Source organism: Camelus dromedarius, chromosome 17 (assembly GCF_036321535.1).
Source record: "Camelus dromedarius isolate mCamDro1 chromosome 17, mCamDro1.pat, whole genome shotgun sequence".
Lineage (NCBI taxonomy): Eukaryota > Metazoa > Chordata > Mammalia > Artiodactyla > Camelidae > Camelus > Camelus dromedarius.
Window position 1 is genome coordinate 37,277,071 of NC_087452.1, and position 23,511 is coordinate 37,300,581.

The 23,511-nt window shown below is 45.2% G+C and overlaps 1 protein-coding gene across 3 annotated transcripts; it reads right to left on the bottom strand.

Annotated features, from left to right (window-relative positions):
* Nucleotides 1–7,150: 7,150 nt before the first annotated feature.
* ZNF35 (zinc finger protein 35) lies at nt 7,151–23,387 on the bottom strand. 3 transcript variants are annotated; one of them, XR_010384879.1, is made up of 5 exons: nt 19,938–23,387; nt 17,620–17,932; nt 16,528–16,672; nt 11,501–13,039; nt 7,151–11,290 (listed from the first exon to the last, which is right to left on the bottom strand). XR_010384879.1 is itself a non-coding variant. In XM_031470128.2 (4 exons), the coding sequence occupies exons 2-4, from the start codon at nt 17,806–17,808 to the stop codon at nt 11,787–11,789; spliced, it is 1,587 nt and encodes a 528-aa protein (XP_031325988.1). In that variant the 5' UTR covers nt 17,809–17,932; nt 19,938–23,387; the 3' UTR covers nt 7,151–11,786. The 3 variants fall into 3 exon arrangements, 2 of the variants coding, with proteins under 2 accessions (XP_031325988.1, XP_031325989.1); XM_031470128.2 differs by having other exon boundaries at nt 7,151–13,039; XM_031470129.2 differs by having other exon boundaries at nt 7,151–13,039; nt 17,620–17,935.
* Between the last annotated feature and the right edge of the window lie 124 nt (nt 23,388–23,511).

The window sequence follows — 23,511 nt, forward strand, 5'->3', positions numbered from 1 at the left end:
TTTGATATTTGGAGGGCCCGGGTTAGTGCTATAAGTTCAGCCTTTTGGGCAGAGGTGGCTGGGGGGAGTGCAAAAGCCTCTGTCATCTGGGACTCAGTGGTTACCACGTTACCAGCTTTACATTGTCCATTTTTTATGTAGCTGCTCTTGTCTGTAAATAGTTTCCAATCAGGTTCCGGGAGAGGCTTGTCGTTTAAATTTAATCTGCTTGAATAAACAGTTTCTAGTTTCTAGGCAGTCATGATTTAATTTGTTGTTTTCAGGTTCTGCAGTGCATGTTGGTAGCAGGGTGGCTGGGTTTAAAGTCGTCACTGTTCTTAAAGTGATGGTTAGGTTATCTAGTAAAGTTGCTTGATATTTTCCCATTCTTCCTGTGGGGAGCCAATATCCCCCTTTCTGCTGTAGTAACACAGTGATCTGATGAGGCACGTAGATTACTATGGTCTGTCTAGGGTGAACTTTTCCACTTCCTGCAGCAAGTCACAGGGGGCTGCAACTGCTTGAAAGCATGGGGGCCATCCTTTTGCTGTATTGTCCAGTTGCTTGGACAGATGTGCAACTGGGCGAGGGATAGTCCCAAGCATCTGGATTAAGACACCCAGTACTATCCTCTGCTGCTCGTGCACCTATAGCTTGAATTCCTCTTTTAGGTCTGGCAACCCCAACACTGGAGCTGAGAGCAATCGAGTCTTAAGAGTGGTGAACACCTGCTGCCATTCCCCCGTCCATACCAAAGGTTCTGTGTCTGTGCCTTTTAGAGCGTAGTAAAGGGGTTTGGCTATCAGTCCGAAATAAGGTATCCAAATTCTACAAAATCTGGCCATTGGCAAGAAGCCCCGCAACTGTTTTTTGTTAGGTGCAGACTGCCATCTTGTGGTCATATAAGAGATTGCGTGTCCGTAATCCATCCGAAATAAAGTACCCAAACCCTACATAATCCGACCCCTCTCAAGAAGCCCTGCAACTTTTTTTGTTAGGTGCAGACTGCCATCTTGTGGTCATGTAAGAAACTGCAAGTTCCTTAGGCTATCCAGAATCCTACATAGGTTACTTGCTTCTAGCAAACTTGGGCTTTATTGGGGGAAACGTTACATCCACACCAAGCCAAGTGATTAAGCAGTTACTGTGTTTTCCTTACAATAATCAAGGGCTGAGCTTGTAATTAACAAATCATCCACATATTTTAAGAGGACTCTTTGATTCAGGTGTAGATTTCTAAGATCTAGAGCTAGTATTTCATTAAAGATGGTTGTAAAGGATCTTGGGTGGCAATTGTTATGGGGGTCTTTAACATGCTAAGAGCCCCGGGCTCCATCAACCATTACCTTCCTCATCTATGGTTCCTTGGGTGATCAGTACATTGGAAGGTGCTTGTTCTTCCTTTTCTTTCTTTGATTTTAGTTTTGGGCAATCCTTTCTGCAGTGTCCCTCCTCTTTGCAGTAGACACACTGATTAATAGTCACGGCTGGCTTTTTCTTATCTCCCTCTTGCTCTTTGGGCTTTTGTTGACTAAAGGCCCTTGAATGAGTTGGCTTTCTGTTTCTCTCTTCTCTAGCATTATAAACCTTAAAGGCAATGTCCAATAATTCTCTGGGGTTTTTGGCTCCTGCTCCTTCAATCTTGTTTAATTTATGCTTTATACCACCTGAGCTCTGGCTGATGGAAGTCCCAGTTACCACGCGTGCATGTTCAGGATCATCAGGATTACGGTGCTGCACTTTCCATAAGCCTGATGGGTCCATTCCAGAAAAGTGGATGGGCTTTCTGTTGGTTCCTGTTTCAGGGCTTGCACCTTGTCAAAGGTAGTCTGTTTTGGGAAGCCCTTTCTGAGGCTAGCTAGGACGTATTGTCTATCGTGGGCATTTGTGTGTTTCCCTGATTTAGACATTGGGCCTCCTGAGTGGCCTCTGAAACCATTCTTTTTCTTAGTCACAGGTGGATAACTATAATTTGACCAGTCATTCAAAATCCTACCCAATGGGCTATTGGATGGAATAGATGGCACGCCCCTCATAGTAACTTACTTCAAATACGAGAATACAAATTTCATATTGTAATGTCATAACTTTGTCAGCAGATGGCAGCAGAGACTTACAAATGTCAGGTTAGGCCATATACCAAAAACCCCCCAAAAAACCAGATTCAGATTTTACTCTCGCCTCCAAGTTTTCTTAGCCCAAAATCTCCGTAACCGGTGGGTACCCGTTGTGCTTCAGATTCGGACGGGAGTTCCCCACCTGTCTAACTAGGGAACTCCCAGTGGGAGATCAAGGGGCCTCAGTCATCACGGGGAACTTACCTTAGGCCTGCCCATTAGATGCGATGCTTCAGAAGAAACAGAGCTATCTTTTCTCCCTCCAAGGAGTCAGTTAGGGCAACTGCAGTCCGCTGACGGGTGGAAGGGCAGAGGACGAAAGGATCCCCAGAGCAAAACTGGCCCTGGCAGCTGCTGGGCTCCATTCTCCATCATCCCTCCCGTCAGCATGGAAGGGCAGTTGTTTGAGTCTTGTTGGCCCAGCAACACGGTGGAACCTGAAGCTCCTCTTAGAAGAGGGTGGTCTCACACCTCACATAAATTTGTTGCCAAAAGATTGGCTACCGTCCTTGATGAGCCAAACTGAAACTGAGAGACAGGGTCTTAGAGCTTAGAAGAAAGAGGTAGCTTTACTGCTTCACCAGGCACCAGGGACTCACAGCGGGCTGGTGCCTTCAAAAGTGTGAGCCCATCTTGGGGCTGGGGCAGGGTGATTATATAGCCATGGCTCAAACAATAATGCAACGGTAACAATCAACTAAATAATTTTCTTGTCATAAGACTTAGAGTGGTCTCATGGTGTCTCCAGATGACCAATTTGACAGAGGCTAGCGGCTGTCACTCTTTCGATCTCTTTATCTTGTAAGAGCCCACGGCCTGGTCTTCTTGGTAATTCAGGCTATTTTGTAAGGTTACAGTCCTGTGACCTTCTCCCTGGAGAACAACTCAGAAACCAAGTATGATTATTACTCTTGACTACTGGAATGAAGCAGGGACAGTAAAATCAATAGCTTCATTTTAGCAACGGTCCTGGGTGAGCAATAAGAGTGAGCAATCTGTTAGCCTAAGTGTGGCCATTTTATTAATCCTCCTTCAAAAGGACTAACTGTAAACTGGGGGAAATATCTGCAATACATATAGCGGCTGGGGAGAGTAATTTCTTTAATGCAGAACTGGTAGAAATAAATTCTTAAGAGGGTCAACAACCCAACAGAAAGACTGCTTAAAGAACATGAACAAGCAATTCACACAAAAAGGAACTACACATGGCTTCTGAACACAAGACGTGATATATAGTTTCACTTATAACTGAATGCAAATTAAAACATGAGAGCATTTTTCCTTTACCAGATCAGAAAAGACGAAGTGTAGTTTTATGGAGGATTCGGGGAAATGGGCATTTTCATACACATACTGGGAAATGCATTGGCAATTTCTATCAAAATATCAAATGCACCTACCTGGTATCAATTTATCCTGCAGACAAAGTTGTACACGTATCAGGGGCAGTGTGCTGGGATATTCAGCATGGCATTGGAACAGCAAAAGATAGAAAAGAACCTGCGTGGCCACCAACAGGGCACTTGCCACATGAATCATGGTACATCCACACAATAGAATATCACACAGCAGTGGAAAAAACGAATGAGGTAGATCTTACAGGCTAAACGTGAACCATCTCCAAGATGCACTAAGTGAAAAATAAAAGTATGGACAGTGTGTATCCTAAGCTTGTGTGTGTTGTGTGTTTTAAAGGGGAATACGTGATTGTAAATGCATGTCCAGAAGAACCCTCAAGGCATTGACAACAGTTATCTCTGGGGAGCTCCTATCTGGGGTACTCTGGGCTGGAAGAGAGAGGACCTCTTCACTGTTTGCTTCGGTACCACTGAAATTTTTAACCACAGGCAAGCACTCTTCTAATTTAACAACGCACTTTTAAGGGCGAGAGCATAGTAGAGTGCACACTTAGCATGCATGGGGTCCAGGGTTCAATCCCAGAACCTCCATTAAAAATTAGTAAATAAATAAACCTAATTACCTTGCCCCTCCTGAAAAGAATAAAAATAAATGGAATGATAAAAATAAGTAAATAAATAGTTCTTTAAAAAAGTGAACCCAGAGCTTAGTGCCAGGTTTAAAAAAAAATACCAAAACAAAGCACTTGCAGATGAGGAGAGGGGTTCCTGGGGCACACTGGGAAAGGAGCTCGGGAGAAGCAGGCATGGGCTTTGGCCTCAGTTACTCTAATCCTGACTGTGACTGCTGACTTTGAAAATGAAGATAAGAGAGCTTCCCTCCTTGGGCGAGAATTAAATGAGATAAAAAACATCTGGCACTCAGCATGGTGTCTAGCACACAGGAACTCCTCAACCAGGGAGCAGTTACAGCCTTGCTACTGGCTCAGCAGGTGAACTTGGGGAGCCAGCCCGGTAGCCAGCCTCCCCCGCCCCCTTTCCAACACTGCAGGAGTGCCAGCCACAGAGCAGGCCCAGGGAGGCCCAGAGAGGCCCAGGCCAGGCCCCCTTTGTCACAGGGCAGGTCTCGCAGGGCTTGGAAGCCTGGATTTCTGGCTTGGGAATTTGCTGCCTGATTTTCCCTGCCCCGAAGGCCTGGTCATTCCTGGCCCTTCTCTTACCCAGCCCTTCTCCTCTGGCCGCTGCCCATGCCGGAGTCAGAATCCCACGGTCTTTCTTGGACTCTGATGAAAGCTGTCTGTATGGTCGCGAGGATCCTTTCTCCCCTGACCAGCTGAGCCTCCACACTCCAGCCACAACTCTGTCACCAGCACTGGGGTTACATATATTTCTCAGCTGAATTTCTCTGCCTGGCATTTGGGCCTTGCTAACTGGGCACTTTATTTCCCCAGACCCTTCTTCTGCTGCCCCCCACGACCCTTCCACACTCCACAAGAAAGTCATACCGCTCCAAACAAGCCATGATCTCTTTCTTTTATTAACTCTTCCCTTCCTGATCATAAAAGTAATTGAGGCTCACTGTAGAAAATGGAGATAATGCAAGAAAATGGAACCACTGTTAACACCTGATGTACTTATTTCCTGCCCGTCTCTTCTGTGCATGTGCATTTAAGGAAACTGGGCTCTCTGCACACACCACTGCATTTTGTACTTCGCATTTTTCACTTAATAGTATTGTGAACATTTTATCATATCACTAAATATTCTTTAAATTATGATTTTTAGTGGGTGCCTAATATTCCATCAACTGCGGTGTAATCATTCCTCTATTGTTAGTCACTGGGGGCTGTTTCTATTTTTTGGTAAAATATTTACATTGACTAGTATATAAATTGTTGTCAAAAATACTCATTTTTAGGAGCGCTTTCTAGAAGTGGTGCCACTGTGTCAAAGGATATCAACATTCTTTTAAAAATCGTTTAGCTTCCCCTGAAACAATAATGGATTAAAATGGTTTAAAACACATAAATAACAGTGAAGGGTTAAGGGGAACAAATTTCTAGAAGATGGAAAATGGATGAAATGGTAACTGAGAAAGCTGGGTGGAGGGAGGAACGGACTGAAACACCCGCTGAGGGTGGCACAGTGGAAGGAGGGAGCTGAACTACCTGCCAAAGCCCAGCCGACCTGGGACCCGGAAACCCCAGGTGCGATGAGGGGGCAAGGGGGGCTAAAAATAGGGCACTAACTGCAAGCCTGTCATAGCACTTGATTCCCGTCCCCCCCCCACTCTTACATCATCCAAACCCCAGACAAAAACATCAGAGGATCTTTTGCTCAAAAAATATAAGAGCCCCAGCCAAACGATCTCTGCATTCTGGCACTGAGAGGTCTCCAGGCAAACAGCCCGCTCACCACCAACCCACTCCAGAGGGAAGCCTTTTACTGAGCCAATCCCAACGCCTCCCCCACACCCCGGTATACGTATATGCTCGTGTGTATCTGTGAGTGTGCGTGTGTCAGTAAGGATCACAACACATTTGAGGCAAGTCTCTAAAGAGAGAAACAAGATAAACCAAGAGAAAAAAGGACCCAGGCCAGGGGAATGAAGGTGATATGACAATTCAGATGACAGAAGAGACTTTTAGGAAAACCCTTACAATACTGAGGTTGGAGAGATGTCTCTAAAATGAGGATAGTGTGCCACAGACAACAAACTGAAAACAAGGAAAGGCTCTTAGAAATTAAACTGCCAACATAAAAAATTCACTGGAAAAGTTGAAAAATAACCAGGGAACTCTCCCAGAAAATGGCATGAGATGAGGAAATGGAAGTAACAGAGAAAGTAACTGAGGATTAATCCAGAAGGCCCAACGTTTAATTGACAGGAATTCCAGAAAAAGCAAAAATAGAAAAAAAAAAAAAAGGGAGAAGTGTCACATAACAACAAGAACATTTCCAAGAGTAGAAGTACCTGAGTTGCTGGACTGGAAAATCCCACTGAGCACACTGGGGAAGTGAGTGCACCAAGGGTAAAGAGGGGACTTTAAAAGCTTCCAAGGGGTGGGGAAGCAGATTGCAGTAATGTAAATTCTATTTATGGATCGTCAAAGAAATCAGAATCAGACTGGAATCAGGCATCTCATTAGCAACGGTGGATGCTGCAAGTCAGTGAAGCAATGTCTACCAACTTTGGGGGAAATTTTTCAACCTAGAATTTCAGAGCCAATCAAACTACCAGTCAGGTGTGAGGGCAGAGAAAGTTGTTTTAGATATAAGCACTCGAAACTTTTGCCTTCCACATACTCTTTCTTGGGAAGTGACTTGAAGTGCTGCAGTGAAACGAGAGAGTAAACAGACAAAGAGGAAGCTAGGGAATTTAGGACGCACTGGAGCACAGCGTTAATGACTGAAAGGCAGGCAGAAAGAACCTCAAGGACAGACTGGAGCAGGAGGCTGCAGGTCTCTGGAAGGGAAACAGACAGGAAAAAGGGGACTCGAGGAGTATGCAATTGGATGGAGAATTTGCAAATAACTGAGGTTGCGTTAAAAGCAACAGGTACAAGGGGAAAAGAAAGACAACTGGAAACTTCAGTAAAAACAAAATACTGCTCCTAAAAGGATATGTAATCACAATAAACTACTTGGATCTGCAGCGAACATTTACACAGTCGTAAAAACATTCGTGCTGTTTATTTCAACTTTCAGAACAAATCAATAAACAAAGCATCAAACACTGGTTACAGAGCAGAATTCAGGAATGATTAGACTGGACACTGTCAGAGGCAGAGGTGGAAAAGGGGAGGAGACAGAAGGAGAGCGCATCCCACAGTCTACAAATGGAGAACTGAGACACGGCTTATAGTTAACACAGCAAAACTAAATTTGTAATTATAATAAATAATTTATTTTTTCCTGATGATAAAATTTCTTGCCTTATAAAAAATATGGGAATTACTTTTAAAAAAACATTTAATCACCCACAATTCCATTATCCCTAGGACCTGGGTTTGAGCCCAAGCTCTGCAGTTTACCATTTGTATGGCTGTGAACAAGTCACTTGACCATTTATAACATTTGCTTATATTTCCTTCAGGTAATTTATCTATATACTTTTTAAATAGTATATAGTATAGGTAACAACATTATATGAGAACTGTACTATATACACAATTCTGAATCCAGGTTTTTTTTTTTCACTTTAAAGCATAAAGTAAAACTCTGAATACACAGATCACACGCGTCTGTACTTCTAAACATACTTCTTGGCCACAGGGCAGTCAGACGTTTCCCAGAGATGGGCTTGAGCCAAATCTTAACAAAACCAAGTCAGGAAAAGCAGCCGGGCTGCGTGGGGAGTGGTGTCAAGGCATCACAGGCACCAGGGACGCTGTGAGCGAAGGCACAGAGACAGCAAGCGCAGGCCCCCAGCTGCGGGGAAAGCTGCGAGGGAAGGAAAGCCAGGAGGCTGGAAAGAGACCGTGCAGAGCTTAGCAGATCGTGTTAAGGAATCCAGACAGTTGTCCTGTGAGAGACATGAGAAGAGAAGAGGGTATGGTAGACCTTGTTTGCTCTGGCACCCCAGGATCTAGAACCATGTTTGCCGCAGAGGGAGTACATAATCGCTGTTTCTGTAATCGATGCACCATACCTGGGAAGCCAGAAATGCCTCCTGGGTCTCTGAGTGCTGGATAATGCCCTCCCCGTGCTGAGGGAGGGAATCCAGGAGAAGCAAGGTTTAAATGGTTAGGAGTCTGAGCAACATCCTTAGAGATTCCATAGTCTGACCTCGTTTTTTAAGTCACGATTTTGCAGCAGTGCAGGCAAGCGGCAGTGCAGCCCCAGGCGTGGGGTGTGGTTCCACAGGCTCCGTGGAGCGGCCTCAGGGAGCCTATATGCCCCCACAAACGAGCACGGATCTGCCCGAGCACTGTGCTTCTCCTGAAGGGGACCCACCACCTCCATCAGACTCTTAGAGGGGCTGCGACCCCCGGAAGATCAGGCACACAAGTGGAGAAGTGACGGAAGCGGGGGAAGGACGACTGCCGAGGGAAGGGAGGGGACCCAGAGCAGAGGAACGACCAGCCTCCTGAGGAGTCCACGGCCAGCTGTGTTGGGTGGGGGGTGTTGATGGCGAACCTCTCCCCCATGCTCCCAAAACACCTGCACGTGATTTCATCAGCACCTTCGCACCCTTGTGCTCCACTTAACACACCCTCTGTTGGTCTCATTTGAGGGTAAAAACAGACTTCTTGGTTCTGTCCTTAATGTAGCTTCAAGTCTGATAGCTCTTGGTGACTTAAGAAAATGGGGCTTCAAAGTTCCCATTCATTTCTAGCCAGACCAGCCCAGAAAGAAGGGAGGTGACCCCAAAGAAAAGGAAAACCTAAGCCAAGTCTGACAACAAGGGGTAGCTGCTCCTCTCCCATCAGAAGCCCTACAGAAACACGTGGGTGGTAATTTATTTTGAGGGCTGAGATGGAATTGCGAGAGAGAGCTGTTATGAGTTGGAGAAGGATCTGACCTGTCTAGCCATCTACTAGGCTCCCATGATTTGTGCAGGACAGGGGTCCTGAAGCTGGGTGTAGATTTGCAGAAACCCAGATATGGACATGAAATACAAGCAGAAATGTAAAAAGCCACTTTGTTGAATGAGGAAAATAATAGCATGTTATGTAGAACTTGGTTTGCTTATATAAATAAAATGTTTGGTATATTCACATAAAATACAAATAAAGTAAGTTAGGTTACAGAGTCCTAGCAGCCAAGCATCGTGAGCAGCACAGGAGGATGCAGAGCAGCCAACACCGAACCTGCCCCGACCCCCCACACACCCGGACCTTTACACTGGAGCCCCCGGCCTCTGGTCACACACGTTTGCGGCCCGCAGGTTTCAGGCTGCAGTGGCTCAGTAAGCCGGAAGAACACTGGGTTCTTATACAGATTTAAAAAAACACTAGGGCCTGGGAATGGAAACATTTTCAAGTGTCCTAGACGTCTCTAATATGCAGCCAAGGTTAAAAAGCCACTGCTTTACTGCAAGGTTGGGTCAGTGATGCCCAAACCCAGCTTTCCATCATAATCACCTGGCTCTTCTGAACTCCCTATGAATGGAAATCTTCAGCCAGGAGATCACCACCATCCATGGCTGAGTATTCCATTATGTGGGAATATACAACGTGAAGCTCGAACAGTTTAACCGTCTTACTGGTCACAGGTCCCAGCTGACACGTTTCAGGAAAGCATGGGTCAAGGTCACAGATCCCGAGTCTTCAGACCTTGCTCTCCCTCCCTTCTGAGCCTCCTGACCACGCAGAGGGACACCTAACTTAGCTACACTAATCTCCGAAGAGACATGTGGTGTTATCTTTGGGCCCCTCCACTCCCAGTCAGGGGGACAGGAAGAGTCACGCCCAGGGTCTGTGAGGGCGTGAGCATTTTCCATTCTTACTTTTGAATCCTGACTTTTCTGTATGTCCACATGATTTGGAGTGAAAATGGGAAAAGAAGTCACATACGTTTTGATGAAAGGCTATGGTTAAAGGGGAAAAAAGGTGAAGAAGCTTCCTCGTGTACGCCTCCTGTATGTGAAAGTGCTCTGCAAACTACACACCACCATGTTAATTAACAGTCTTGTAGAAATGAGACAATAAATGCATGGACTTGTTATGCACAACTGCCTTCACCAGGCACCACGTTACAATAAACACTCACATGACGAGAGCCGAGTGGAGACAGACCCAGAAATCAGGAGACTCAAACCCCAGTCTTAGGTTTGCTGCTTGCTGGTCACACTGCCTAAGGCACACCCCAGAATCTGTCACCTCAGCTTCCTCACCTAAAAACGAGACTGTATACCCCTTTCTCAGGCTCTTCCATGGATCCGGCACAGAGGGTGGTGAGACACGCATGAACGTGGCAGAACAAAGGGAACCTGGTTTAGGACCTGGGTCTGAGTACAGGCTGTCACTTCCTCCTCGGTCCTGCGTTAAATGACCTCTCTCTGGTAAAAAGGGCAAACACCTCTTCCACCGTTAAAGGGATTAGGGAAACGATCTATGTGAAAGCAGGAGGTAAGTGCCGGGAACCACGACTCCACACGTGAAGGCGCACAGACCAGGAACCCAGTTCTGTATAAATACAAGGCAGTGTCATTCCATAACTCTACCACTTGCATAGCTTTAGAAACTGTTTTTTCCGGGAGTAAAGGCTCAGTGGTAACACAGGTATCTTACCTCAGCCACTTTCTTCATCCTTCTAAAACTTCATATTCCAATACCTCTGAACTTTAAAAAAAAAAACAACAAACAAAGACCTTGGGACTCCCAGCCTGCCTCCTCCCTCGCCTTTCATCTCCCTCTTCGGTCCTCTCAGAAGCAGATGGGCTCCACCACTCCTTCTGAAGCCCATCCAGAAAGTGACAGTGACACCCAAGCTGCGCCCCCCTGGCTGGGCCGGCGCCGGACGAGAGCAGAGACAACGTGGGCACGCCTCCAGGGAGCTTTATTCTCCGACTCCCCTGTCTGGGAGTGGGCTGTTAGCAGCCTCTCATAAGAATGGGATGCAACGGCAACTGGGCGCAAGTCACTAGAAGTTGTTCATCTTAGCAACGGGGCGCAGCCCAGAGGCATTCACGGCCCGGCGTGCTGTCTCCATCAGTCCTCAAGTGCTCGGGCAGGCAGGCAGGAAATGGTCAGAAGAGAATCGTCCGAGGTCCCGAGAACTTTACCACACCAACGGTCACAAGGTCCGGGCAATGAGAGGAACGGCTGTTTTCTACTTCCATCCATTTTAGAAGCAGAAGACTGTAGGGTTTTGTTTTGTTTTTTTAATTACCTAGGGAATGGAAAGCTTATAAATGTTCATAGGTGAGTTGTTGGTGAATTGCTACCCCAAGTGGTTTCCGTAACTAGTCACTGCTTAACCCCAAACACTGGAACACAAGGTTCAAAGCTCTGGATCCATCAGGCTGACCCACACCAAGAACCTGCCCGTCGCTCAAAGACATTACCAGAATTTGACAAAACAAAATTAAGTGAAAAATACCTTTATCGCTGAGCTCTGTATGACCATTTCTAAGAAAGCCACATTCCATCTCAGACCACGTGACCACCGAGGGCACAGTTAAAAACCAAATCCTTGCCGCGAGGCCTTCGTTTTCATTTTCTGTAACTGAGATGCTTGCCTTGTGTTTTGTGCCGCACTCCTGAAAACTGCTACGTTTAAGGATACAGCAGGCCTCATCTTCACAAAGGCGGAAGAAAACAGCAAAGCGGTGTCTGACCGGCGGCAGGGCAGGCTCCGATCGGCGCCTGGGGGTCTTCCTTGGCCTTTACGTGCTCTCGACAAGGTGGGTCCTGTGGTGCCGCATGAGGTGCGAGTTGGAGATGAAGGCCGCGCCGCACCTGGCGCACTCGTAGGGCTTCTCCCCGGTGTGGGTTCTCTGGTGCACGGTCAGGCTGGACCTCTGCCGGAAGGCCTTGCCGCACTCGCTGCACGTGTAAGGTTTCTCCCCGTTGTGGATTCGCTGGTGAATGAGCAGGTACGAGCTGCAGGTGAAGGCCTTGCCGCACTCGTTACACACGTAAGGGAGGTCCCCACTGTGAATCCGCTGGTGCACGATAAGGCAAGAGAGCTGACTGAAGGCTTTCCCGCACTCGCTGCAGTCATAAGGTTTCTCCGCAGTGTGAATGCGCTGGTGCACAATCAGGTGTGAAAAACAGCTGAAGGCTTTTCCACACTCTTTGCACTCGTATGGCTTCTCACCAGTATGGCTTCGCTGGTGCACGATGAGATTTGCACTCTGGGTGAAGGCTTTGCCGCAGTCATTACAGGCAAAGGGCTTCTCCCCCGTGTGGATCCTCTGGTGGACGATGAGGTTTGAGCTCCGAGTAAACGTTTTCCCACACTCGTTACATTCGTAGCATTTTTCAGTAATGTGGACTTTCTGGTGCCGAGCAAGCTGTGAGCTGTAACTGAAGGCTTTCTCGCATTCACTGCACTTGAAGTTTTTTTCTAAGGAGTGGATTTTTTGATGTACAGTCAGATTTGAACTCTGAGTGAAGGCTTTCCCACATTTGGCACAAACATAAGGTTTCTGTCCCGTGTGGATTCGCTGGTGCACGACCAGGTTTGCGCTCTGGATGAAGGCCTTTCCACACTCGTGACATTCGAAGGGTTTCTCCCCTGTGTGGATTCGCTGATGCACTACGAGGTTCGCGCTCTGACTAAAGCCTTTCCCACAGACGCTACATGTGAAAGGCTTCTGCCCAGACTGGCTTTTCTGGTTCTTAACCGTGCCAGAACTAGGGCTGTAACTCTCCTCAGATCTGTGACATTTCTGGTCTTCCTCTTCTTTGATGTTTTCAGGTACCTGACAGTCCTTCACTGCCACTTGTCTGAAATCTTTCTTTTCCCTCTTTATTCTCTGTCTCTTTAACGTGTTCCCTTTTTCACAGGCTTCTCCTAACTCAGGTCCTTGAAGCTCAACTTTCTGGATTCTTTCTGATATCATGAAGGGTTTTTCTGCTTCATCACACATCTCGGTTTTTGGAACCAATAACTGTGGGTTCTTGGTCTCAGCAGCTGAAACAACAGACAGTATATATAAATGTCAGAATTTTCTGGCCTAGAAAGAACACAGGATGATCCAGTCGTGAAGGCCGGGGAGCATGTGACTTAGTGCCTCTGCAAAGCGGCTTCGTCAAAGGAAAGAACTCCTCAAATGTCACCACTCTTCTGTGCCCTCCTCGCACCTGGAGCAGAACTCACTGACTCATGGCCTTTCCCGCACACCCACCAACCTCCGTTAGACATTTTAACCCACTGCTTCAGGCCAGAGACATCACCTCCAGGCAGCTCTCCTCCTGTCCCCGATGACTAATCTCACAATAAAAAAAACTGGTTCTGAAGGACACCAGTCTCCCCCAGGCCTGCCTTCTTACCTCAGCTACCTAGTGTGGATTTGCTTACAACCCACCACTGATTAGGGGCATTCCTTTCCTGTGAAAGAAGATCTAGGAGACTTAGGCTTTTGTGTATGGATACCAAAGAAAGGACAAGCGTGGACAGAAGGGGGTCTCACTGGATGCCAAGAGGGCCTCAGCAGCCCAAAGCATCCATAACACTGAGAGACTGTGCAGCACAGACGTTAAGAACATGGATTCTGGAGCCAGACTGCCTGGTTTCAAGCCCCTGCTCAGCCACTTACCCTCTGTGTGACGTTGGGCTAGTAACTTAACTTCTCTGTGCCTCAGTTTCCTCATCTCTAAAACAGGGACAATAACAGTCTCTACCTCACAAGCCCATGAGAGGACTAGCTGACTTAGTCTACGCCAGTTGCTGAGAACAGCCACGGGGCACAGCAAGTGGCTCTGAGTGTCTGCAGCGACCTTCAGCCTGACCAGTGGAGCCACGGGTCAAAGACGGGAAGATGAACCTTAGGGGATGGAAGCTGCAAGGGTGACAGACGGCAGCACTAGATAGGACTAAAGAAGGACAGGAACAGAGTACACAGCTTACCCACTGTGCCAAGGAAAGCTGATCTTTTTGAGTTAAGTTTGAGACACAGCACAACCCACTCCATAATGCCTAAAAATATCGTAAGAGCACCAAAACAACCTGAAGTTCTAGAACTCTGACTAGTCTCTGGCTGCTCCACACTGCCCCAGAACCCTACTGGTATCAAAAAGTGGTCCTGCCGTCAGTAACATCATAATTCTTTATGTCCACCCCTACCACCCTTGACCCCAGAGTGTGCACCCACACAGCCCAGCATTGGTAGTGAACCCTTGACAGGTGATTCTGAATTAAAACTAAGCTCCGAAAAACTAGTCAGATAATACGGCAAGTGAAATGAAGGCCAGCAGGAGTGGGAGGCAAGCCTGCACAGGAGGGAGGGATTCCCACTGGTGGTGTGAGCAGTAAAGCTGTGAGCTGCAGGTCACGCGGCAACTGCACAGGGGAACCCAGCAACCAGACGTCCCACCGGCACAGGCCAGGGCAACTCTCCAGCCATTAAGACAAGTGGGTGCTACAGGGATGTCAGGTGGTGCAAAGCAATACCGGGCAAGGAGAACAGCCCAGTCTGGTTGCTTGGCTAACGTTATGGCTACATGCAACTCCGTCACAACCATTCAGAAAGAAGGCCGGCGTCAGAGAAGGGGAATGCCTGAGCACTGGGTACAGCAGAGCCCTGAATGTGACAAAAACAAAAAAATCCAAAAGGCAAATCTTTCTCTGGTTATTTTCATTCTTATTGTTCTGATTTTTTTAATCTCTTCCATTTTTCTCCCTGTAGTATAACTGCTCTTATATCTTCTTTCTTATCTTACTTCCTCCCTGTTACCTCTTTCCCCTACTGCCTCTTCACCCTTCCTTTCCTGGTTTTTATGTAAAAACACCTTTTGTGTATGCAATATTCTGAATTTTTCTAGATGTATAAAGGAAACTTAAAAAATTATGTCTAAAAACTTGATTTTAAATGAATAAACTTTGATAAATTCAATATTAATTAATATATATGAAAGTGCAAATAAAACTCTCAGACATTAACAACCCAGTAACACATCAAAATTTCCCAAGGACTTTCTGTATATTATACAGTTTTATCATCAAGATGAAACTATTCTCATTCACTTGCATGGGAGCTAAAAAAAGAGCAAGGCTGTTCTCATTCCCTGCTATATCCCTGGCACCTTTCACACTACCCGGCGCACAGGAAGCAGATCCCCAACAAATCCTGTACTTTCGGAATGAATACAGCCCAGTTTACAGAACAGGAATGGAGGTCCAGAAAGAGAAAGGACTTACTCAAGGTCAAAGAGCTGTCAGAGGCAGGGCAGCAGCTACACCTGAGTCTCCTTCTCAATGCTGGAGCTCGGTGTTCTCACCATTACCTTCTATGACAGAAATGGCTGGCAGAGAGGTCGGCCTCGGCTGGGACCAGCAGAGAAAGAAAACAGTGGCCATTCCTGGTGGATGGGTGTAGATGTTGGACTTAAGGCTATTAATGACTGACTGATAAGGCAAGGAAACAGAAAAGAAATGACATACAGGGGAAGGCACCCGAGAGAATGGGACAGAAAGTGGGGAAAAGCAGCTGCTGAGAATTTGAGGAATTAAAGAAGAGACAAGAAAATGAAAGGTGACAATCTTAACCGTTCCCACAACACTGGTTTAAGAAAGTGCCTTGGTCCACAAATGCTTGAGGACTTGGCTAGGGAGGAGAGTGGGTTCGGAATATTCAGACACAGACCAGTACTGGGCAGACTCATAGCATGCGAGCGCCTGGGGGCCTCAGCAGTCATCCAGGGGCTGCTTCCGCAGCACACACTCATGGCTGCCACACTGCTAACCCACAGATACATGTCACTCCTTCACAGGCAAGCTTCTGCCGCTGCCAGCTAGACATATCCTGAGGCCTAGCTTAGAGAGAACCAGGTGGTAAGCAGCCATCAGTATCCTCCATGAAGACCTAGCTTTGAACGTCATTATGGCTGACACAACTGCTCAAAATCCTTCTTTTTTTAAATTTAGGTATAGTTGATTCACAACGTTGTGCTAGTTTCTGGTGCACAGCCCAGTGACTCAGTTATACATGTATATATATTTCTTCATATTCTTTTTCAAAATCCTCTTGAGTTTGCACAGAGATCTATGAAAACAGCACATTCCCAGTGCATTTCCTCAAAATCGCCACAAAAGGTGACCCTTCCTACCTCAGGCAGCTTCTCCTGCAGGCTCACCAGCCTACAAGAAACATGAAGCACATGAAGAGGACACGCGTCTACATGCATGAACAGATGGGAAATCTGCTGAACAATCCGTGTGATTAAAAGGTGAATCTGGAGTTCACCTGTGTCTGTCTGGTGTCTTGAGACTGTGTGCAAAATAAACCATTTCCTGCGACAAATGCATGGGCATCTCTCAGCATTCCTCTCTACAGCGCTCCCTGACACTTTCAACACTTCAATACTCTCTGCTGCTCAGGCTAGCAGACCAGACCACCACAATCCGAAAAGATTCTGAGAAACCCCAAAGGTCAGATTCAGAACCAGGCGGTTGAACCTTACCTAGATAGGTCATGTTCCCATGAGTCTCCAGGAGCTCGCTCTTGGCCAGAGTCCCGGGTAATGGGAAGCCGCCCGCGGCTGAAGCAGCAGGTGCCTCCTGCACTGGTTTCAGGACCACAGCCATGTCCCAGAACATGTTCTGACCCTAGAGGTAAGCAGGCACAGGTGGGTTTACGAGGAGACTGTCAGTGGGAGGTAGTACGATTATAGCTCTGAGGATGAGAATATAAGCATCTATTCTTGGAAGTCATAAAATAAAAACGAAAGGAAGGAAGGAAGGAGGGAAGGAAGGAAAACACCAAACATAAAAAAAAAAAAGAAAAGGAAGCCAGAGTCTTTCCTAATCCCCAAGGTGAGGCAGACAGAGAAGCAAGCCTGCTACCTTCTTCCCGATCACTATGATTTCATCTCACTGCTCACTCCAGCACCCAAACCTGACTTGCCAGTGAGTGCATGACAAGAGAGCACATGGGGAGGTTTCCAGACTAGACTTTTCTAAGGTCTAAAAGATCAAAGATGCAAGGTTCTGATCATACTAGTACAGAGAGGCTTGGGGGAACCTCAGTCCTCATCTGGCTAGCAATGGTAAGGTGTGTGTTTGAAAACATACAGCCTCACTACTGTATACAGCATGGTCTGCAGATCAGCAGACTCACCATCACCTGGGAGCCTGTGAGAAATGCAGAATCTCAGACCATACCACAGACCTCCTGAATCAGAATCTGCATTTTAACCAGACCACCCCCTCATCATGATCCCCATGTACATTAAAGTTTGAGAAGTACAGGTTAGAGTTATCAGATCCTGCTTGGAATCACCTGAACAGTTTCTTAAAAATACAGATGTCTGGGTCCCACCCCCAGAGACTCTGATTCAATTAGAATGAGGTATGGCATGGGTATCATGATTTTATAAAAAGCTCCCCAGGTAATTCTGGATAGCACAGTTCGAGAAGCACTGGTTTACAGAAAGTACTGAATGTCACATCAATCAGAAGAGAATGTTTCAATAATATTGCAAAGGACTAGAGGCCAGAGCCTTCGCCAGGAAACAAGACTCCAGGTGTGGAAGCAGAGGGAGACCTTTGTTTACCTTTTCGTCCTGTTCTGATACATCAAGGCCTGTCTGAGGACCCTCCTCAGGAGCCCAGACTTTGATGTTCTCAGAGTGCCCTTGCTGGCTGGATGCCTGATCCACGAAGGTTTCCTCCTCTTCTTCCTTTTTCACTGTCACTGGGCCCCAAGGGGCCAGGGCCATGGCCTCTCTCAATTCTGCAGTCATCTTCTCTGCTCAGCAGGGGAACTCCTATAGCTGGGGGTTTCCCAGCAGAGGTCAAGCCCCATCTAATCTTTAAATCTCAAAAGCTTCTTCTTGAGTTTCTTCCAGGGCCAGCATTAAGTAATGTCTACTGAGAAATCAGAAAACACTGTTAGCAGTAGACCAGAGGTTTGCCTGGATGACACCGAGCCCACGGGGCCAATTTCACCAATGACCAGGCAGGAGCCACTACAGCACAGGGTCTGCTCTACTCCTTAATAGGATGGAAAGGATTGGACTATAAATAAGCAATTTACCCCCATAACAATTACATTACAAACAACTTTATATAATGTTTATTGATTTTCACCTGATTACAAAGTTAATATAGTGAATTGTAAAAACTTTAAAAATACAGAAAATGATTAAGAAAAATCACCCCTGGTTCATCTCCAGAGATAACCACTGTACGTTGTAGAATTTAAGATAGTTCTTTTAAGGGAAAACCTCCAACCAAACTGACAATTATGACTTAAACTTTGTAACAATGGGGATACATATTTTCAGTTATCACCATGTTTTGTTTTTTTTTTAAGAAGGGACATTACAACACAAAGAATTTTTTTTTCCATCACCAAGGACACACAGTAACATGAACAAATGAATCTCAAGAAAAAGACTGGGAGTTTAGACACCAACATGTTAGGAGTGGTTATCCCTGGGTGACATAATCACAGGTGGTATTGAGGTTCTTTTTCTTTCTTTGATTTTTACCCATTTTTTCCAAGTGTCCTGTGAGACCAAGTATTACTCTTACGATTAAAACAAAAAGATCTCCCATGTTGCCATTCTTCACACATTGTTTTTAGTACCCACACAATAACCTATGGTGTTAACTGTCATTCTCACTGAAAACAGTCAGTAAAGAAATATACAGCATTAAACATATGTCCTACATGCACAATACACATATTGAGTAATTAGTTATCAGTCTTTTCTCGGCATTTCCATATGTTTATGTACACTTTCACACATATTGTTTATTTTTCCAAAGTATACATCAGCTCACACTTGCACATGGTTCAGCAACCTGCACTGTTTGCTTTTTGAACTCAGTTTCCATATTTCACAATAGTCTCAGGTAGATGTTTCACTGTAAGTGCATACAGAGCCACCTCATTCTGGCACTGTACTCAAAATACAGCTATGTTCTATTTACTTAACCAGCCCCTATTTACTAACCACTGCTTTAGGAAAAGTTTTGTTTCCAGCTTCTTCTCTTAATAATAATGAGAGTTTTTCCACGCAAATAGTTTTTTTCTGTTGCCCAATTATTCCTTTAGACGGATTACTGGTTGAAGGATTTTATGAAATACATATTGCCAAACTGCTTTCTAAAAGGACTGCACCAAATCACACCACCACCACCAACTTAATAATACCCCTGTATCATAGCCAACTCAACAGAGTTTTTAAAATTTTGTGAATAAAATAACCTTACCATTTTAGCTGATTATGAAGAAACAGAAAATTTTTCTACTCCCCTTCATACGTCTTATTAGGAAAAAAGTGCTACGTTTCATTAAGTCCCCTTTTGCTGCTACTGAAGTGGTCATATACTTTATCCTACGTTAACTTAATGGCAACTTATTGTATACATTGCATTTCCTGAGTAATGCAATACTTCCATTCCTGCAACAAATCTTTATTCTGGAGAATTATTCTTTCCATGACTAGCTGAATTCTACCAGAGAGGAAGGCCCTTAACCCTGGTTGCAGCCATGTACACGCAAGACTGCCTACTTGTGTAGTGTCATCAGACTGCTCATCAAACTCTACTCGGCCACCAGCCCCAGACTCCTATCAAGGGCTTCCTTTCAACGTCCTTTCCCTATTTCCAAGCGCAGCAACCCATCTCCTCCACCTCCAGGCCCCACGCAGCCCCGTTCCCGGGGCCAGCCTGGCTCCTGGGGCGGTCCGCGTCCAACCTCCCCCGGGCTAGGCCCTCGGCAGCCGACAGCCGGGCTTCCGAGGAGGCGGGGTGCCGAGCGGCCCCTGGACGGACAGGGCTGGGATCCTCCAGAGGAGGACGCGACGGGCGGCCCCTCCCGCGCCCCCCACGTTCACGCCCAGGTCGCGCCAACCCAGCTCACCGTGCGCTGCGGAGAGGCCCGGCCGGAGCACGCCGGCTCTGGAACACAAGGCGGGCGGCAAAGACCCCGGCGCCTACCGGCGCGAGAACAATGACCGGACAGGAAGTGCCTGGGGATGGGCTTCCGGCTCCCCAAGTCGCCAGGCCAGCCTCTCTAGGAATCTCGGAGGTGCTCTCTTCTCGTTGGGTGTCCAATGTTGCTCCTGACCAGTGATAGGAGCAAAAGAGCCTCAAGGGACTTCAGGTGGACTATGGCCCTGAGCCCCAGGGAACGGGGCATCCGGAGGCTGGGCAAGGGCACTTCAACGAGGCGTGCACCCGGCAGCCTGAAGCTACAAAGCACTAATCTGTAGAAGGCCCTGATAACTTTGCCCCAAACGTTTTATTTTGTTAACATCAAACGTACAGAGGATAGTACAATGAATGCCTGTATCCTCCTTCTGTACTCAGTAATACTTTTGCCTTACCCGCCTATACATACTGAAAAACATTTTTTTAAGTTGTCTTCATCAAACCACTTCATTCCAAATACTTCAAAATGCATCCTTTAATAATAATAATCTCCAAACTAACAATACCATCATTACAGGTAGGAAAACTAACAATAATTCTCTAGCATCATCTGATACCCAATTATATTCAAATTTCCAACTGCCCTAAAATATATATTTCATAATTTTGTTTCTCCAAATCAGTTTCACACACTGCAATTGGTATGGCTCTTTAGTTTTGATTTGCCTTTTATTTTGAATTTATAGATTCACAGAAAGTTGCGAAGATAATACCCTTCAACAAGTGTCCCCCAATGGGTACATCTTACATAATTATAGTTAAAAAAATCAGGAAGCTGACATTGGTACAAGTGTGTGTACACTTCCACACAGTTTTATTGAGTGCGGATTTGTGTAACCACCATCACAATCAACACACACAACTGTTCCAACACCACCAAGACCTCCCCAAGGGCTACCCCTCCCTCTTCCCCAGCTCCTTCTCACCATCCCCAACCTCTGGCAACCACTAATCTGTTTTTCATCTCTATACTTTTGTCATTTTAGAATATTATATAGATGTAATCATACAGTATATGACCTTTTGAGATTGGATTTTTTCACTCAGCATAATTCTCTTGAAGTGCACTTGAGTCACTGCAGGTATCAATAGGTCATTCTGTTTTATTGCACAGTAAAAAGTATTCCATGCTATATACTGCAGTTTGAATGACCCGTTGAAGGACATCTGGGTTTTACTTACAGATTTTAACTACTACAAATAAAACTCCTATTAACAGTCACCTACAGATTTGTGTGAATACAGTTTCATTTCTGAGATAAATGCTCAGAAGTGCAAATATTGGGACATATGTAAGTGCATATTTGGTTTCCTAAGAAACTGCCCAATTATCCCCGAGTGGCTGTACCATTTCTCATTCCTGGCAACATAAAAGATCCAGTTCCTTTGCATCTTTGCCAGCATTTGGTGTTAGCACTACTTTTCACTTCTTTAAAACACTTTTTTGAGAGCTGTGCAGATGATTAACTTGCATTTCCCTAATGGCTAATGATGTTGAACACCTTTTTCATTTGCTCATTTGCCAACTATACTTTGGTGAAATGTCTGTTCATGTCTTTTGACTGTTTTCAAATTGCATCTATTTATTACTTTTGAGTTTTGAAAATTCTTTATCTAGTTTAGATACAAATCCTCCGTTGGATATGATTTGCAAATATTTTCTTCCAGCATGTAATGCCTTTTCATCCTCTTTAGTCTTTTGCAAAGAAAATTATTTTAATTTTGATGAGGTTCAATTTATCATTTTTTCCTTTAATGGAGCATACTTCTGCTTAAGTCTAAGAGTTCTTTGCTTAGTCTCAGTTCCTGAATTTTTTTTGCCTATGGATAGGCAATTGCTCCAGCAGCATTTGTTGAAAGGCTATCCCTCCTCTACTGAATTGCTTTTGCACCTTTGTCAAAAATCAGTTGGGCATTTGTGTGAGTCCATTCCTGGCTCAGTTATCGTATGGCTCTTTAGTTAATCTTTTAAAAACAAACCCATCAGTGGGGAGGGTATAGCTCAGTGGCAGAGTTCATGCTTATCATGCACAAGGTCCTATGTTAAATACCTCCATTAAAAAAAAAAACAGCCTCCATTATACTTCTCATTATGGAAAATCTCATACATACACAAAAGTACAATGAACTCTCATTACGCACCCAGCATCAACAATTGTTACCCCCTCCCTTTTCCACCATATCTTCTTGAAGAATCCAGTGTAATTTTCTCACACAATAGCCCATGTTCTGAATTTGTAACTCATGGTATCTTTTATCCTGTTCCTCTGCCTCCTGTATATCCTGGAAACTGGCAATCAGGTCTAAGCAGCTAGGTAAATTCAGGTTACACTTTTGGCTTATTGCATCACAAGTGAAGGTGCATCATGAGAGTTGCCTCTGTCTTTTAGTGATGTTACATTTTGTTAAAATGATTAGACAGTAAATGCCAGCTCTCTCCATTGTTAAAAGTACCTCTCTTTCTCTGTAATTATTACACAGTCTGGGGTGATTCTTCTTCAGTATGGACATAAAGCATCTTCATATTCATTACCTCATAACAACTTGGTGAGGTAGATATTCTTCCTCTTGCTTAACAGATGAGGAAATCAAGGCTCCAAGAAATGAAGGCATTTGTCCAAGGAAAAGTGGCAGCAGCTGACTCATACCCAGGTCTCAAGACTTTTAACCCAGGTCCCTTCCAGTTTTCACTCTTGGTCCTTTCACTCTTGAGTCTAATGAGGAACCAGCCCTCAAGGAGCTTTGGAGTTGAATTAATAACATTATCATCAACACACCATTCAATGCTGCTAGTATTAAAAAAACACAATCCTAATATTAAGGTATTTATACTCCAGCGACAGAATTGGAATTTTGAGGATCACAACATAAAATTATCAAATCAAGGATACAGGAAGAATTAAATTTACAAATGTACAAAAGGATACAGACTGAATGAATGACTGGTTTGCTGGGAGTATGTGGGCCTGACGACCTAGAGGTGGATTCTGAATTGGTTGAATCAGGGCTTTGAAAGGCTTGGCTTTGTGTGAAAAACTCATGTAGTAAGTTGACTGCTGGGACAGAATGTTGCTTCTTGAGTAACAAGTTATTTATATGTCAGCAATCATGATTAGAACTGAGAATGGCGGTAGCAGGGATAATCAGCTCAGGGGCTGGGGTTAAGGATTTTCCCCTGTGAACAAGGAAAGCAACATAGGACTGTCCTTTCATTTTGACACTCTACATCTGCTAGGCTTCAAATTCGAAGGTTGAAAAATAAATTGTTTTTCTTGGCATCATGTTAATGGCTGGACAAAATATTTAATAAGCCAATACCTTTTCCATAAAAACTAGGTATATTATCTGTTATCTCCCTTACACATTTTAAAAGCTGTTTTTAAAGTCTTTTTAGAGTACTATATTCCAAAGTTAGCTATTCACCATCCTTCCTCTTACTATAAAAATGCATCTTTTGAGGTTCACAAAGTCCTAATACTAACTTAATGTACAAACACATTATG

What these genes read in the sequence shown, in the direction of transcription:
- ZNF35 (XM_031470128.2), bottom strand. Translation starts at nt 17,808, where the DNA reads ATGACTGCAGAATTGAGAGAGGCCATGGCCCTGGCCCCTTGGGGCCCA. An exon ending in TATCAGAACAGGACGAAAAG is followed by an intron (nt 16,673 to 17,619) that starts GTAAACAAAGGT and finishes GCTTACCTCTAG; the next exon opens with GGTCAGAACATGTTCTGGGA. An exon ending in TGGGAACATGACCTATCTAG is followed by an intron (nt 13,040 to 16,527) that starts GTAAGGTTCAAC and finishes CTGTTGTTTCAG; the next exon opens with CTGCTGAGACCAAGAACCCA.